Source organism: Nematolebias whitei, chromosome 7 (genome assembly GCF_014905685.2).
Source record: "Nematolebias whitei isolate Nwh7 chromosome 7, NemWhi1, whole genome shotgun sequence".
Taxonomy (NCBI): Eukaryota; Metazoa; Chordata; class Actinopteri; order Cyprinodontiformes; family Rivulidae; genus Nematolebias; species Nematolebias whitei.
Genome location: NC_056504.1, coordinates 7,434,686 through 7,448,778, shown reverse-complemented (window position 1 = coordinate 7,448,778; position 14,093 = coordinate 7,434,686). Strand labels below are relative to the sequence as shown.

The window sequence follows — 14,093 nt, the reverse complement described above, 5'->3', positions numbered from 1 at the left end:
GGCAAAGACTGGTTCATCCCAAAGATCCAGTCCCCCGGCACAAACAGAGTAATGTTGTGTATGCTGTTCAGTGTCAGGAGGGCTGTGATCAGTCTTACATCGGGGAAACTAAACAGCCACTGACCAAAAGGATGGCCCAGCACAGAAGATCAACATCATCAGGCCAGGACTCTGAGGTCTACACTCATCTCCAGGCCAGCGGTCACTCTTTCAAGGATGAAGATGTTCACATCCTGGATAGAGAGGAACGATGGTTTGAGAGAAGAGTAAAGGAGGCCATCTTTGTGAAAAGAAATCGTCCATCGTTAAACAGGGGTGGAGCCTCCGGGTTCAACTGTCCCCCTCTTACAATGCTGTGATTGCTAGTATCACTCAGCCCTCTGTGAACAGTAAACAGCCATCAGTGTGCTAACGATCCATTGTTAGGCTGATGGTCCTTCTTGAGCATGTGATCAGCTGGTTTTGGTTGTCAGCAGCAAAACTGGTTGATCCACCCTGAGACGGTGCTATTTAAGAGACTGCGCTGAAAACAGCTCCTCAGACTGAGGAAGTCTCTCGGATGAGAGACAAAACGTTTCTACATTTTTTGTTGTTTTGCTTTTTTTTTTTTTTTTTTTTGAATGTCCAGAGGACCAGATTTAACTTTTTCAGACTTAACTTTATTTCTCCACAAGGAAGTCGATCAGAGCTGTCTGCAACAGTTAAGATGTTTATCGTTTATAGTCTTTCCACTGAACTCTTTTAAATGATCTGAACTATCCCTTTAACCTCTTTTACCCGGATAAACAACAAGAAGAAAAACATCTTGATTATAAGACGTAGTGGACACAGAGTGCTCTGTTAATAAGAGCCACACAGCTCTGGCTGTTTGCTGGGAGGTGGTAAACAGATCCAGATCCCTCACAGGTCCTGGACTGAGGCCAGCAGGGTCAGAGATCCTCTTCCACCCCCCCCCCCCCCTCTGCCAACAAACTTACAACATTTCCAGCACTGAACAAATACTAGAATATAATATGCTTCACCAAGAGGACTTTCAAGCTGCTGAATTCCAACTCTGAAACGTGTGACCCAAGTTTTGCAGACTTCTGTCCTCTTTGACGTTCACGTTTTGTTTTTTTCATCTCCTGCGTTTTTTCTAACTTCAGTGGCTTTCACCATGCTGAAGTGTCAGAAGAAAGCCTCTTTAAGCGGGAGCACATTTTTGGACTGTGGTTCCACGGAGGAGCAGGAGCCTCCACCTCCGCTCCGCAGCTACCTGTGGTTGGCCATGCTGGCGTGTTTTTGTCCTGCATGTCCTGTCAACATCGTGGCGCTGGTCTTCTCTGTCATGGCAAGTTTCTTCTTTTAACTGCATTTTATTAATATATATATATATATATATATAATTATTATTTTTAAAGAAAATACAGAGTTGTTGCTCCAGAGATTTTAAATGTTTCAGTGAGCTCTAACACTAAGATGTAACCCCACCACCACCACCACCACCACCACCACCACCACCACCACCACCACCACCACACCTGCTCTGCCCATCAAACTCATCTGTATTCATTCCTCATCTTCTGTTTCAGAAAGGAGACAGTTCTTTATCTGATGAATATTAAATTTAAGTCAGCCAAACTACAAAATTATGTTTATCAACAGTTTAAGGTGTGAAATAATCAACTAAGAGTTACATTTTCATGTAATAAAATCACTTAATTCAGGTTTTTAACTAATTTAATGCTTCAGCTGGGCATTCAGCAGAGAAATGATGTAATGTCTTGAAGAGGTGTTTTATCGTGACCTCTTTTTATTTTCACAGTCTAGAAAGAGTTACTACCAAGGTGACTATGATGGTTCCAGGCGACTGGGCAGGAACGCCTTCTATGTCGCTGTTGCTTCAATCATCATCGGCCTCCTCGTCATCGCCATCACCTGCATCGTCCATTTTACCACAGTACGTCTGACCGCTCCGTTTGTTTACTAGAACTACGTGTTTCATGTCCTGCATTGCAGTTGATTTGACAATAAAAGTTGTTGTTTTTTTTTTAACTTTAAACAATGAAACAATAAACTATGAGAATTGGACTTTTCTGAAGTGGGGTTCTGTGGAGAGGTTATAAACAGTTAACATGTTACCTGGTGCTCTTGGAGTAACTTAGAGCGGTCATTTACAACCTGAACCCGGAGCCCGGCCCAACCCGTATTAGGGCCGGGCCATAATAATGTGCTTAATGTGCGGGCCGGTGTCAGGTTTTTGATTGCATCAGCGGACGCGCGCGGCTGACAATCAAATTATATGGCAATATGGCTTGCCATACAATCACCAGCCCCACGTAGCAATTTGACCGCGCGCTGACAGGTAATGGACGTTCATTCGGCCGCTGCACTCAGCAGACACGCGCGGCTGACAACACAAACAGATGAGATCCCAAAATATCCTGCAGTCATGTCAGAGCAGGGTCCATGTCTGAATAATGCAGAATGCAGGCAGAAGCAGGGATTCAATGCGCTTTGACAGCCATGAAAGGACAAACACCCCATCAGCGCCGATCTTCTGTCCATCCACCGACCGTTAATAACTGTTAATAACTGTACAAGCAGTCAAAGCCTAATTATTTTATTTTTTATTTTTTTCCGGGTTCCGACCTGTAATTACTGTTAATTCGTCGGGCGGGTTGCGTCAGGTTCGGAAATGATGGCTACGGGCTTTGGGCCCAAATGCAACTCAAGAGTAACTTCATTTTGAGGAAACAAAGATTAATTTGGACCAGACTGACAAGTTAAAGCTGAGCAGGTTCAGTCTCTAAACTAAAACTTTTTTATACTGTATGTGTATTTTTTAATTCTACATAGATTTCTTTAGTTATTGAAGCTCGGGTCGACTCGGGTCCATTTTCATTTACAGTTTCATCTAAAACATGTATCACATTATGTGTGGCATCTAATGCAAAATAAATTCAGTTTAATTCCTTTTTGAAATATTTGTGTCACATGAAAAATAAATTCATTGTAAATAAAGATATAATTGTACATTGGTATAGGACTTTGAAATTGTGTCCGCTAACACGAGTTTTTAAACCGAAGTTGTTTTAGTCCACCCTGGTCTCTGCTGCATTCAAATTAACTCAATTTCTTCAAACTGAGGTCGTTCAAAGAGTTATGTACTGCATGTAAGACACTTATAACCTGTCCACAAACTGCTTTAAAAACTAAATACCTTTCAGTTGTAACGTGTTTCCATTATTACAGACACATACTTTTACTTGAGACCTGAACAAGAAAGCAAATATAAGCTGTAGGACATATTTAAACTGCAAGACATATTTTATATAGTTCTCTCTTTATGGCAGATGGAATAATAACACGGTGGGAAGGAAGACGAGGGGAGAACAAACATGAAACACTTGGTTTGTACTCTAGACTGCCTCAGGTGATTGAACCACCACCGTCCACCTTTTGATGGATTTGATCTTAAACTAAAATGTAGCTTTTTAGAAACATGAAGAAAACCCACAAGTTTTCTTGTGGGATCGGAGAAAAATGTCTGATTCCTGCTTTCTGCTCTGTTTTCTCCTAGTAATGTTTTTGACCCAAGGGCAGCAGGAGGGTTAACGACAGGCCTTCGCGTCAGCAGATAAAGAGCTGAGCTGCACCACGAGTCTTCGTTGGACCGCTGAACGCCACATGGTGATGTTGATGGTACAACTCCCAGACAAACCTCCTGAGATTACTGTAGAAAATAACTTTTACTGACCTGTGTTCTGTTGTAGAACCTTTGTGTTGTCCTGGAGCATACTCACCGAGGATCTACAAACTCCCTCCTGAGAACCATTTCCAGAACATTTCAGCGCAGTCTGTCTCCACCTGCCTGCTCTCAGTACTCGGCCTGTATCTGAAAGAACTTACCTGGAATATGAAAACTGTCGCTTTCACATCTTCACTCCTGGAATCCTGACTCTCCTTTCAGAACCAACAAACACAAACTATATATATTTTTTAAATAAAATACTTCCCCACCAACTTCTTACCTGGGCAGCTCTAACCATCTTCTGTTCCCTTCCTGCAGAGGAGTACTTCCCCTCTCCTCATTTCCCTTCCCCTTCAAAATAAAAGCACCTTAAAAAAAAAGTTTTTTAAACTTGTGAATGTCTTCGGCTCTGTATTCTGAACACTGGGACAAAAAAGTTTTTCAATTATGACAAAAAGGACCAAATTAAATCAGTTTTTCAAACATGAAGGAGTTCTATTGCTTTTCTAAAAAAACAAACAACAACAAACAAACAAAACAACTCTATGATGCTGTGCTGTTCCACTTTTCTATTTAGTTAGTAAGTTTAATTGTGGACTTCCATTTCTAAACGATAGTTTGCCAAAGCTCATTTCAAATGGCAGTTGAGCTGAGAATGAACCTCATCTGCCACAGTTTTAAGGAACATTTTACTGCAACATTTGGTATGGTGGTAGCTGGGAGTGATCCCTAACACATGGTGATGTCAAATCCAAATGTTCAATGTGGTACTCCTCTTCAAAGTTTCTCCAGGAATCTTTCTAGTGTGCATTTATTGTTTTACGGTCGTTTTCCAACCAATTCCCTGTCACAGATGTAGCTACGTGTTGTGTTTAAATGCGCTGTTACTGAGAACAGGTGAGTAAAAGTCCAGTTTTTATCCCGTTTATTTATTTTTTTATGGGGTCCTAGCCTGCGAAGGCAAGGATTTCCCTAACTTTTCTTTAGAACTCATTTAGTATCTAGTAGATTAGTATCTAGTACATTTCAATCATCCTTTCTTCAAGGAGGTGAACACGTTTTTTTATTAATACTGTAAATTTTAAAATCATATAAACGGAACAGCAAACTTTCGTCCCGTTCAGCAGCCTTAAACTCAGCTTTGCAGCTGCAGAGCACCACTGAAATTAAAGCAGATGCTAAAACATCCAGACAAGACTGTAGTTTATATCAAAGTGTTTCTGTAACCTGCAGTTTTTGCGAGCGTAAATAAGAAGCAGTGGTTTCTGGTTGAGGTCTAACTGACTGAGGGAGATACCTGCGTGAAGGTTTGATACAACTGTGAATTGGAGCTGACTTCAAAAGGGCTGAGGATTAAACTTTTTTTTTTTTTTTTTTTTAACCAGAGCGGAGGAGTGGAGCTGTGCAGCTGCACTAATCTCACGTTCATCAAACAGCCACTGGAACAAAACCTTTGGTGTTTCCTCACCACAAAGCCACTGTCAGGAAGTTCACCGATGAATATTTCAGCACCTTCTTTTTTTATTTCAAAGCTGAAGTTTGGAAATAAAGGAATATTAAGGATTATTGCAATTCTTCAACTTCTCGTCCCATAAAGCTTAAACTGGTGAGGAACTCGGACAACAGTTCAGTCGCTCCCATCTCAACCAAGCTTGTAACTCCTTCCGAGTGCTCACAGGTGACCATGGTCTCTCTCACTCTATCCATGCCCTGATTTATATTTTTCAATAATCTCTGAGTTAAATTAAGAGAATCACTGAATTTATAAGACTGAGTTTGCTGTGGCTCTTCAGACTGATGAAGTCTTTTGGATGAAAAACGTTTCAACAAAAAAAGAAACCGTCCAGAGGACCTGACTTAACTTTGTTGGAGAATCACTGAATATTTATTTAATCACAGATTTTTATTTAATTGGTATTACACTGTAAAAATCTGATTTCACTTTGTCGTTGAACGTTATTTTTTTATTTGGTTTTATTTTTTGTAAAAGCCAATTTACATTGACCACTATTGCTTTATGGCAGCAATAAAAGCATCAAACAGCCAAGAGGATGGATACTTTTCTTATACATGAGTGAGAGTCACTTTAACAATCTGAACGAAGTCTGAAAACAGAGATATCTGACACCTTTGAAGTGCCTAAAAGTACTTATTTCCTTGATTTTTACGGTTCTATTGCCAGAAACCCTTTGATCCTGAGTGCTGGGGTCAGATCATCTGCTGCTCACAGTAACAGATTGTTTTACTCGGAGGTCTTGCAGTAGTAGCGCCCTGCTGTGCATCAAGCATGTGTTCAAAAGTGAACAGAAAAAGCAAAAATATCTTTAAAGCATGTTGTCGTTCTGGTTTTCAGGTTAATTTGACTGTTATAATTTCAGCATTTACAAAGTCTTGTCTTCTGAAGGTACAGTTAATGTCTTTCTCCTGCAGCCTGGTTTGGTCTAACCACAGTGAGAATTTAAATTATATCAGACTTTAAGTTTTCTGCTCGTCTCCTTAGAAAATGTATGAACAATAAATATATTATCCGTTGTAGATAGCTCTTTGAACAGCATTAATTTGGAGAAACAGCCTCATTGTGGTCCGTGCAAATGCTATTTCATCATTTTTTATATTGTCACATGATTGACATGAAATTCTTTGGTTTTCTGTGCGTTTTAATAACAGCAGAACAGGTTTGAGCCGTCGCTTTGAGCAGGAATTTTATTTTATTTTTCTCATAGTTGTGAGGTTTTGTGTAATTTTTCATTTCTTTGTTTTCTGAATATTTTTCAGGTTATGTTTTTCATGTTTTAGTGTTGGTGTTTATAGGGTTAAGGTTAACTTTGACACATCCCAACGCTTTTTAAAATTGTTATTTATGACTGGATAGATAAAAGGAAATAATTATTAAGTACCGCAGGGCCACTGTCCTGCATGTTTTAAATGCCTCCCTGCTCCAACACGCCTGACTCAATGGTTGAATCACCTCTTCATATTCGGCAGAAGCCTGTTTACTCACCATTGATTCATATGAGAAACCGTTAAAACATAGTGGCCCTCGAGGACCAAGACTGGACACCCTGAAACATTTTGACAATTGGACGAACATCAAATTCCATCTAATTCAACATTCTTATCAAATTTTTAGACAAAATTTTGAAATATGCTATTTATCTTTCAACAAATGTCATATATTATTTTTGAAGCTGAAAATCCTTTTACAATTTTCAGTTTTTCTTCCTACACTGTTCTTACACACTGAAAACAACTTTCAGCTTTTTATTTTTTGGGCATGTGTAGTGAACTAGACCTCCGACATCAATCTGTCTCTGAAGACCTTCAGGGGACAGGAACTGTTATTTCATTGATTTGAATCCAGAAATACAAATGATCTCATCAAGAGACTATTTAATTGTATCCTGAATTAATCAATTGAAAGAACACTCTTCTTTTTTTATATTATTATTATTACTATTTTACAATATCTTGATAATCAAAAGTGTGTTTAGTTCATACCATTTCTAAATGTTGAAGTAAACCACTCATTTAAAATCAACTGTGAAACAGTATTAATGATTTTTAAACCTCATTAGACTTAGATCATACAAGTTAAACATCTATTTACGAAGTAATTGTGCATTTTAATCTTCTGTCTGAATGAGGAGTGGATTTGACGTCGGTCAAAAGTCAGAGACAAGTTATGAGAACGAAGTGCCTTGTTTTAAAACTCTCAGACAGTAAATAAGAACTGGCACCTGCGAGTCTCACTTCTTCAAAATATTTTCCTGTCTGTACTAACCGTTCTTAAAAACATTTCTGCTGCCTGTTGACTTCTAATAACCCTCTGACATCACTAAAACTCCACCCCTGCTGGTTGTGCTAACCAATCAGGAAGTACCAAGTGACAGGAAGTGGATACCCTTTAAAAGTCAACACTTCTTGGAACTATTCAGTCTTCCTGGAACTTTAAGTCTAGGATGAGACTCAGTCTTACTGGAAGACTCAGTCTTACGGTGAGCTGATGGAATGGGACCATGTGCCAAGGGTCCGTCCATTTCAGCGGAGTCACAGCACGCCTCGCTGTGAACTCACCCGGGCGTAACGCCCTACAACTTCTAATGAAGATTCCTTCTAAGGAAGCTTATTCTGTTGAACGGAGTACTTCGTCACAACTTCTGACGATTCCCAGCCACTCTGACCGGAGACGCTGAAAAGGGAGCGTGAAATGGACCTCTGTACCGGAGCTGATTTATCTTCTGCAAAGGTAGAGAGTCGTCACCCTGAGTGTACCGAGGGCTGAGCTGGGGTCGGAGGAAGGGTGCCATTCCGGGTCAACACATTTTCCTTCCTCCATTTAAATCTCCTCTTTAAATCTGAAACTTCTTTATTCCTTCTCTGTAAACCTCAGCGCCAGTAAATCAAGCTAGGTGCCTTCAGAGATGAATTATTCTCCATCAGTAATCGGCTGTTGTCTTGTTATTTGAACTTGTTTATTAATCAGAAACAGATCAGCAAATCAAGTGTACATGTTTGATGTAAAATTTTGATTCTGTTAAATAAATGACCGCATTTATTCTGATGGGTCAAAGATAAATTACGTCTCATGTCACTAATCATACACTCCACTCTCAAGTTATCTCGGTCACATGGCAGAAATTTAACTCGAAAAAGAAAGAATCCGTTGTTAATTAAACAATTAATATTCTTTGTGCTTGAACTAGCCATAAGAATAATTAATTAGTAGTGTGTCCACAGCAAAGCTGTCCCGACATACTACACATGTAATGAAATGACTGTAACATGTTACAGAGTTTGTCCTGCACCTATATGCATCCTGTAAAGATGTTTGCAGCGCAGAGATGCCATGGCATCTCACAAAGCTGCTCCAAATGTTTTACTGTAAAGATCATATTACATGTGCTGAGGGCTGCAGTCAGTCGGATTCCCAAACCCAGCAGCATTAAACCACGTCAGCTGTGTTTATAAGGAACGTTTAATGGACTATATTCTGTCTAAATGACTTTCACGAGCCTTGAAATACAAACTGAAACTAGGGACACGTCCTTGTTGTCTCACATGTCCTGCAACATGGGTTAAATAAATCAACTTTTAGGGACAAACTTCCTGCTCTGTCACATGGTCAAATAAAACAGCGGCGATGCGACTCAGTAAGCTGCAAGAAAGGTCCGAAAAGGTGGGAGGAAATAAAGTGACGATTCAGGGAGTCATGATCCCGAGTCCATTTTAGGCTCAACTCTTGACACATCTCAGTTTTCTTGTTGGCGCTATTTAAAAACAGCCCATTCCACCTGTTTTCAGACATTTCAGTGCTCTGACGATGAGCCTCGTGGACTCTGATGACACTAATTACACCTACATAACACACAATCCCCTCCATGAGAGCGTATCTGCTTCTGTGCAGGTGGAAATCAAAGCAGTCCTCCCAAAGAACGGGGCTTCTCGCCATCTTTCAGCACTACTTGTAATGCACTTGAATAAATCAGTTTTGGCAGTAATCTCGCTCTTTTATCTCTCATTAGTTGAAGGAAAACTGCAACCCCACCGTAGCACAGCCTCTTTGATGTCACACCAAAGCCCGACTCAAGAGGACGAGATGAAAAATGAGTGCAGGGATTAGGTGATTTGAAAGATTCCTGAGAGATTATCGAGGGATGGAGGTAGACTTTGTGACAGGAAGCTGATTACTGTGCTGTGTGAAGGAGGAAATTATTCGACCAGGCTCACGTTCAGGTTTTTTTTCTTCATGCTGCATTAAAACACCTTTTGATGTCTCTCTTTGCAAGACAATCGTGTTATTATTTTCCAGTTTGCATTCCAGTTAAGTCACCTGTAGCTGTGGGGTTGTGCTGCCATGAACATGAACACTGCTGGCCATTCTGTTTGGAGAGCAGTCCATGACTCACATGAAGTGCTCAGAAATAAGGCACTCCAACGAGCGGGCTCCATTAACAGCAGTCTGCGTGCACAAAGACCTCATGACACATTCCTTCTATTGAGGAGCTTCATGCTGTTTGAATACATGAAAGATGAGCTGAACTGTGGGAGCAGGGGGAGAAAGTGAAATGTGTTTAGATAAATATCACAATTTATAGAAGAAATTCTTCTTTTAGTCTACTTTTTTCTATATCAATTTGAAATAAACGTTTTATTGTGAAATGTGCTATGAAGCAATCATTTCCACATTAGCCATCCATCCATTATCTTTACCCGTTTATTCCATTTTGGGTCACGGGGGTCACTGGTGCCCATGTCCAGCAATCACTGTGCGAGAGGCGGGGGACACCCTGGACAGGTCTCCAGTCCATCACAGGGACACATAGAGACAAATAAGAAACAACCATTCACTCTCTCTCACACACCTAGAGACAATTTAGAGTTACCAATCAGCCTAACATGCATGTTTTTGATCTGTGGGAGGAAACCGGAGTGTGATGGACCGAGTTGAAAAGCAAGAGGAGTCACAGGAAGTAATAGAAAAATAGGGATTTTATTTTAACCCCAAAAGATAGTTTTACAACAATGACTGCTGAGCTCATAAAAGAAGTCAAAAGAACAAATCTGAACTCAGGCAAAAATGTGAATAAACTGAAATACTAACAAACATAACTGACCTCCTCAAAGAATGACACACAGGGTTATATACTGGCTGATCAGACCATTAAGACACATTGGGGCAATTAAACAGAATACAATCACTAACCACAACATCCAACACTGTACAGCTAAGTTCGATAATAAACAAAACACCACAAGTGGAAATCCAAAATATTAAACTTTAAATAGAAATATTCACTTAAATACAAAAGCTCATTTTAAAAATAAATAAAATACAAGTTCCCCCTCTCCACCAGGAACAGTTGGTGCAGTCCAATCAGCTCCATGCATTTAGTGTGCAAAGCCTTGGCCACCATTTTTTATCTGGCAACTCCCAGGGATCAAAACAGATAAGATCCAGTTAAAAGAAACAAGAATTAATCACAAGCACAAACAAAAATGAACAATGACTTGATATAAATACATAAGTAAACTAAATGTGCGCACTTACAGATAGAACAAATGCATCCAAGCCAACCAATAAACATTTTATTGCAAACTAAAGTGTGTTTGGATGAAAACTAAATGGTGCATATAAGAGTTACCAACTTTAGAGTATGACCATGGCTTTGGCCATCACGGGGAGTATCCAGAGAAAACCCATGCAGCATGAAGAGAACATGCAAACTCCACGCAGAAAGACCCCCGGCTGGGATTCGATTTGGTGACCTTCTCGCTGACAGGCAACAGCTCCACTAACTGAGCTACTGTGCCATGCATAGAAAGGTTATGAACAATTAATATCTTACTTGTTGTACCTTAGAACAGCCTCAGTTTGGACAATTTGAGATTACAGTACTGATGGATTAACACGCGAACAGCTAGTCTGAAAGAGCATTACTGCTGACTCAAAGGCTTCATGAAAACTATTTTATTAACTTTTACACCTTGATCAATTTCTCATTAAACAATTTTTCCAGCAGAAGTATTGTTATTATTCTGCCAGTAGTGCTACAGAAAGCTGTTGCATCTAGCGGCACATGCAAATACCCATACAATTGTATATGAATAAATTTGTTATACAAAAAAAATGGCAATGCAAAGGTTTATAACATTTGTATGAACCATTGAACAAGATCTTCAGTGTTTTTTACAATACAGGCAAACTACCAGATGGTTTAGTTACATATATATTCATGGCACTGCTGAAGAAGCCTGGGCCAGAGGATTGTAAAGACCACAGAACCATCAGTCAGATGAGCCACAGTGTAAAACTTCACCTTATGGTCATCATTTAAAGGACAACAAGCAAGAAGACCAGACATATTAGAAGTCTTGTTCGATCTAATGCCAGACTGGGGTACCAGATACGTGAGCTTTACATAATGAATTATATGCAAGGCAGCTATTGAATACTGACAGTCAACTTCTCTTTTACTGAATCTGGTCAAGATTTTGACCAAGTCCACCTCCTGAATAATGATGACAAAGACATCTTTAGAAATCTGTACTGGACAAAGAAAGATGCAGTCTAACTGCATGCTAATGGTATACTAACTGATAGGATTGACAATTAAAGAGGAGTTAGACGAGGCTGTATGCAGTCGCCAGATTTCTTCTGTTTCTATCATGAGCTCGTTCTCTGCATGATCAAAAATCTGGTCTGTGTAAAAGTTGTATGGTTTAACATTAATCACCTTCAATACAATGACGACGTAGGGCTCATAGCAACACCTGAAGATAACTTGCAGGTTCTCCTTGACAAAGTCAAGAAATCCAGAGCGTTAATGGCACTCTCTGTTAACGGGACCAAGAATAAGTCGTAAGACGCAATCAGTAAGGTGGTGATAGTAAGACTTCAGATGAGTCTGAGTGGGAGGGAAGATACAGAAAAGCAAGATCACATTTGATGCAAAGTGTAAGACTGACATTCGGAAGAGAGTTGACGATGTAAAAAAACAAAACAATCAAAGACGTGCTCGATATTTATCAACAGAAACCAAACCACGAAGCCTAAAATCAGACAATCTGGGGAATAAGTTCATTTTTAACAATGTTTCATTGTTATAAACAGAAACTTGTTAAATATCCTTGTACCTGCTGCCATTTGTCTTCTGTCTGACAGAGATGCCCTTTGGAAACCCACATGTGGAAGGAAACTGGGTCATGACATTTGCCTAAACACATTATCGAGGTATGGATCATCTTGTGTTTACTGTGATAACACGAGTGACTCTTAACCTTTGTATCATATGGATGTAAAAGGTATGCAAGAGCCAGAAAACACACTACAAACAGAATAATAATAAAAGATTTATAAACGTGCTAAATTTCAGAAATCATGCCATATAAAATAGGAAGAACATGTTGGCCCTCACCAACCTCAAGTAAACATCGACACTCAAGCAAAGACATGCTCCAGAAGCTAGCTTCATTTAAAATGTATCTTGAGTAACGCTGCACGCAGATGATGTTCAGGCTAAAAGGAATGCGTATAAAGATGCAGTGGATGATGCTCTAACTACAACTGGGATATGCGGCTCTTTGAAGGGAGCCAGACTTTGAGGATTCGTTCTTTTCAAAAGAGTCAGTCTTTTAGACGGTTAGTCACATGGTACAGCCAGTCACGTAATGTGGATGTACGCAGGGCTTAATTTGTAAACTGATTGATGCTGGAGTGCAAATAGCAGGCAGGCGGGGGAGGAGGGGGTGTGTGTCTGGGGCTGGGGAGGGGTCTGGGGGTCCTCCCCCAGAAAATTTTGAATATAGTAGATGCAATTTTCTGCCTTTTGGTGTATTTTAACGGGTTGGTAAACATCTACCGGTACGTTTGCCTACATTTGTAAACGTTGGTTACATACTGTAACCCCAGATTCTATGAGTATAGGCGCAGCCCTTTAAGGCTATCGCTAGTGGGTTTACCCCTTTGCGCGCAGCGCAGCACTGAAAACTTTAGTCCGCGCCCACCGGCTGTGTGGGCCCCACCCCCGGTTCGTATAAATGACGGTGAGACCGGGTAATCGGCTCCCAAATAGCTTTTTTCTTGAGCCATTTAGGAACCAGAGCTTAAAGGGCTGCGCCAAAATCATTACACACATGTAATTATTGGTAATAATAATTAAAAAGTACTTATTCCCATGTACATGAAGTATAATTTACTTTATTCACTCTTTGTTAGAAATGGCAAGTTTGGAAGAAAACCTTACATTACCCGCTTCTTCCACTGGTGCAGATGTAGCTATCGCTGTGTGAGAGGCCGGGGACAATACCCTGGTTGCAAGTCCATCACAGGGTCAAATATTAAAATATTAATACAAAATATTAAATGTTAATGTTAAATATTTAAATGTGGAAAAAATGGCTATAATTCTGTTCATTTTACCAATATTTTGCTAAACTTTAGTGTGGTAGAAGCTGAGAGTTATTCACAACACATACATCAAGTGCTTCTCATTGTGCAAGGTCTCCTTAAAACTTTAGCTTTTCCTGTTGGAGTCAAACTTGTCCGTCCGTTAGCAAAATATCTCATGAACCACTTGATGGATTTTAATGAAACTTTCAGAAAGTAATTATTCAATGTACACCTATAAAAAATTGATTTTTGGAGCCAACCCAATTCAGGATAGCTGCATTGACCAACAAAAAAATAAAATATAACAATAAACCATGACTGTCAGTTTTACAGATTGAGCTAAAATTTGATGTGGTAGTAGCTGAGAGTCATTCACAACATGTATTCTGAGCAGGACATCTGACAATATAGCATCAGACATTATTTACCAAAACAGATACATCTCAGTCGTTTCTCATCATAAGGTGATCT

General features: G+C 39.8%; 1 protein-coding gene across 1 annotated transcript in view; it reads left to right on the top strand.

Moving 5' to 3' along the window:
• LOC119412126 (trafficking regulator of GLUT4 1-like) overlaps positions 1-4,098 on the top strand; it is a 7,625-nt gene extending 3,527 nt beyond the window's left edge. The window contains exons 4-8 of the mRNA XM_037679102.1: positions 1,146-1,330; positions 1,805-1,939; positions 3,336-3,415; positions 3,563-3,684; positions 3,756-4,098. Of these exons, the coding sequence (XP_037535030.1) occupies positions 1,146-1,330; positions 1,805-1,939; positions 3,336-3,344 (329 nt within the window). The 3' untranslated portion in view covers positions 3,345-3,415; positions 3,563-3,684; positions 3,756-4,098. The remainder of the gene's footprint in view (positions 1-1,145; positions 1,331-1,804; positions 1,940-3,335; positions 3,416-3,562; positions 3,685-3,755) is intronic.
• Positions 4,099-14,093: the final 9,995 nt, after the last annotated feature.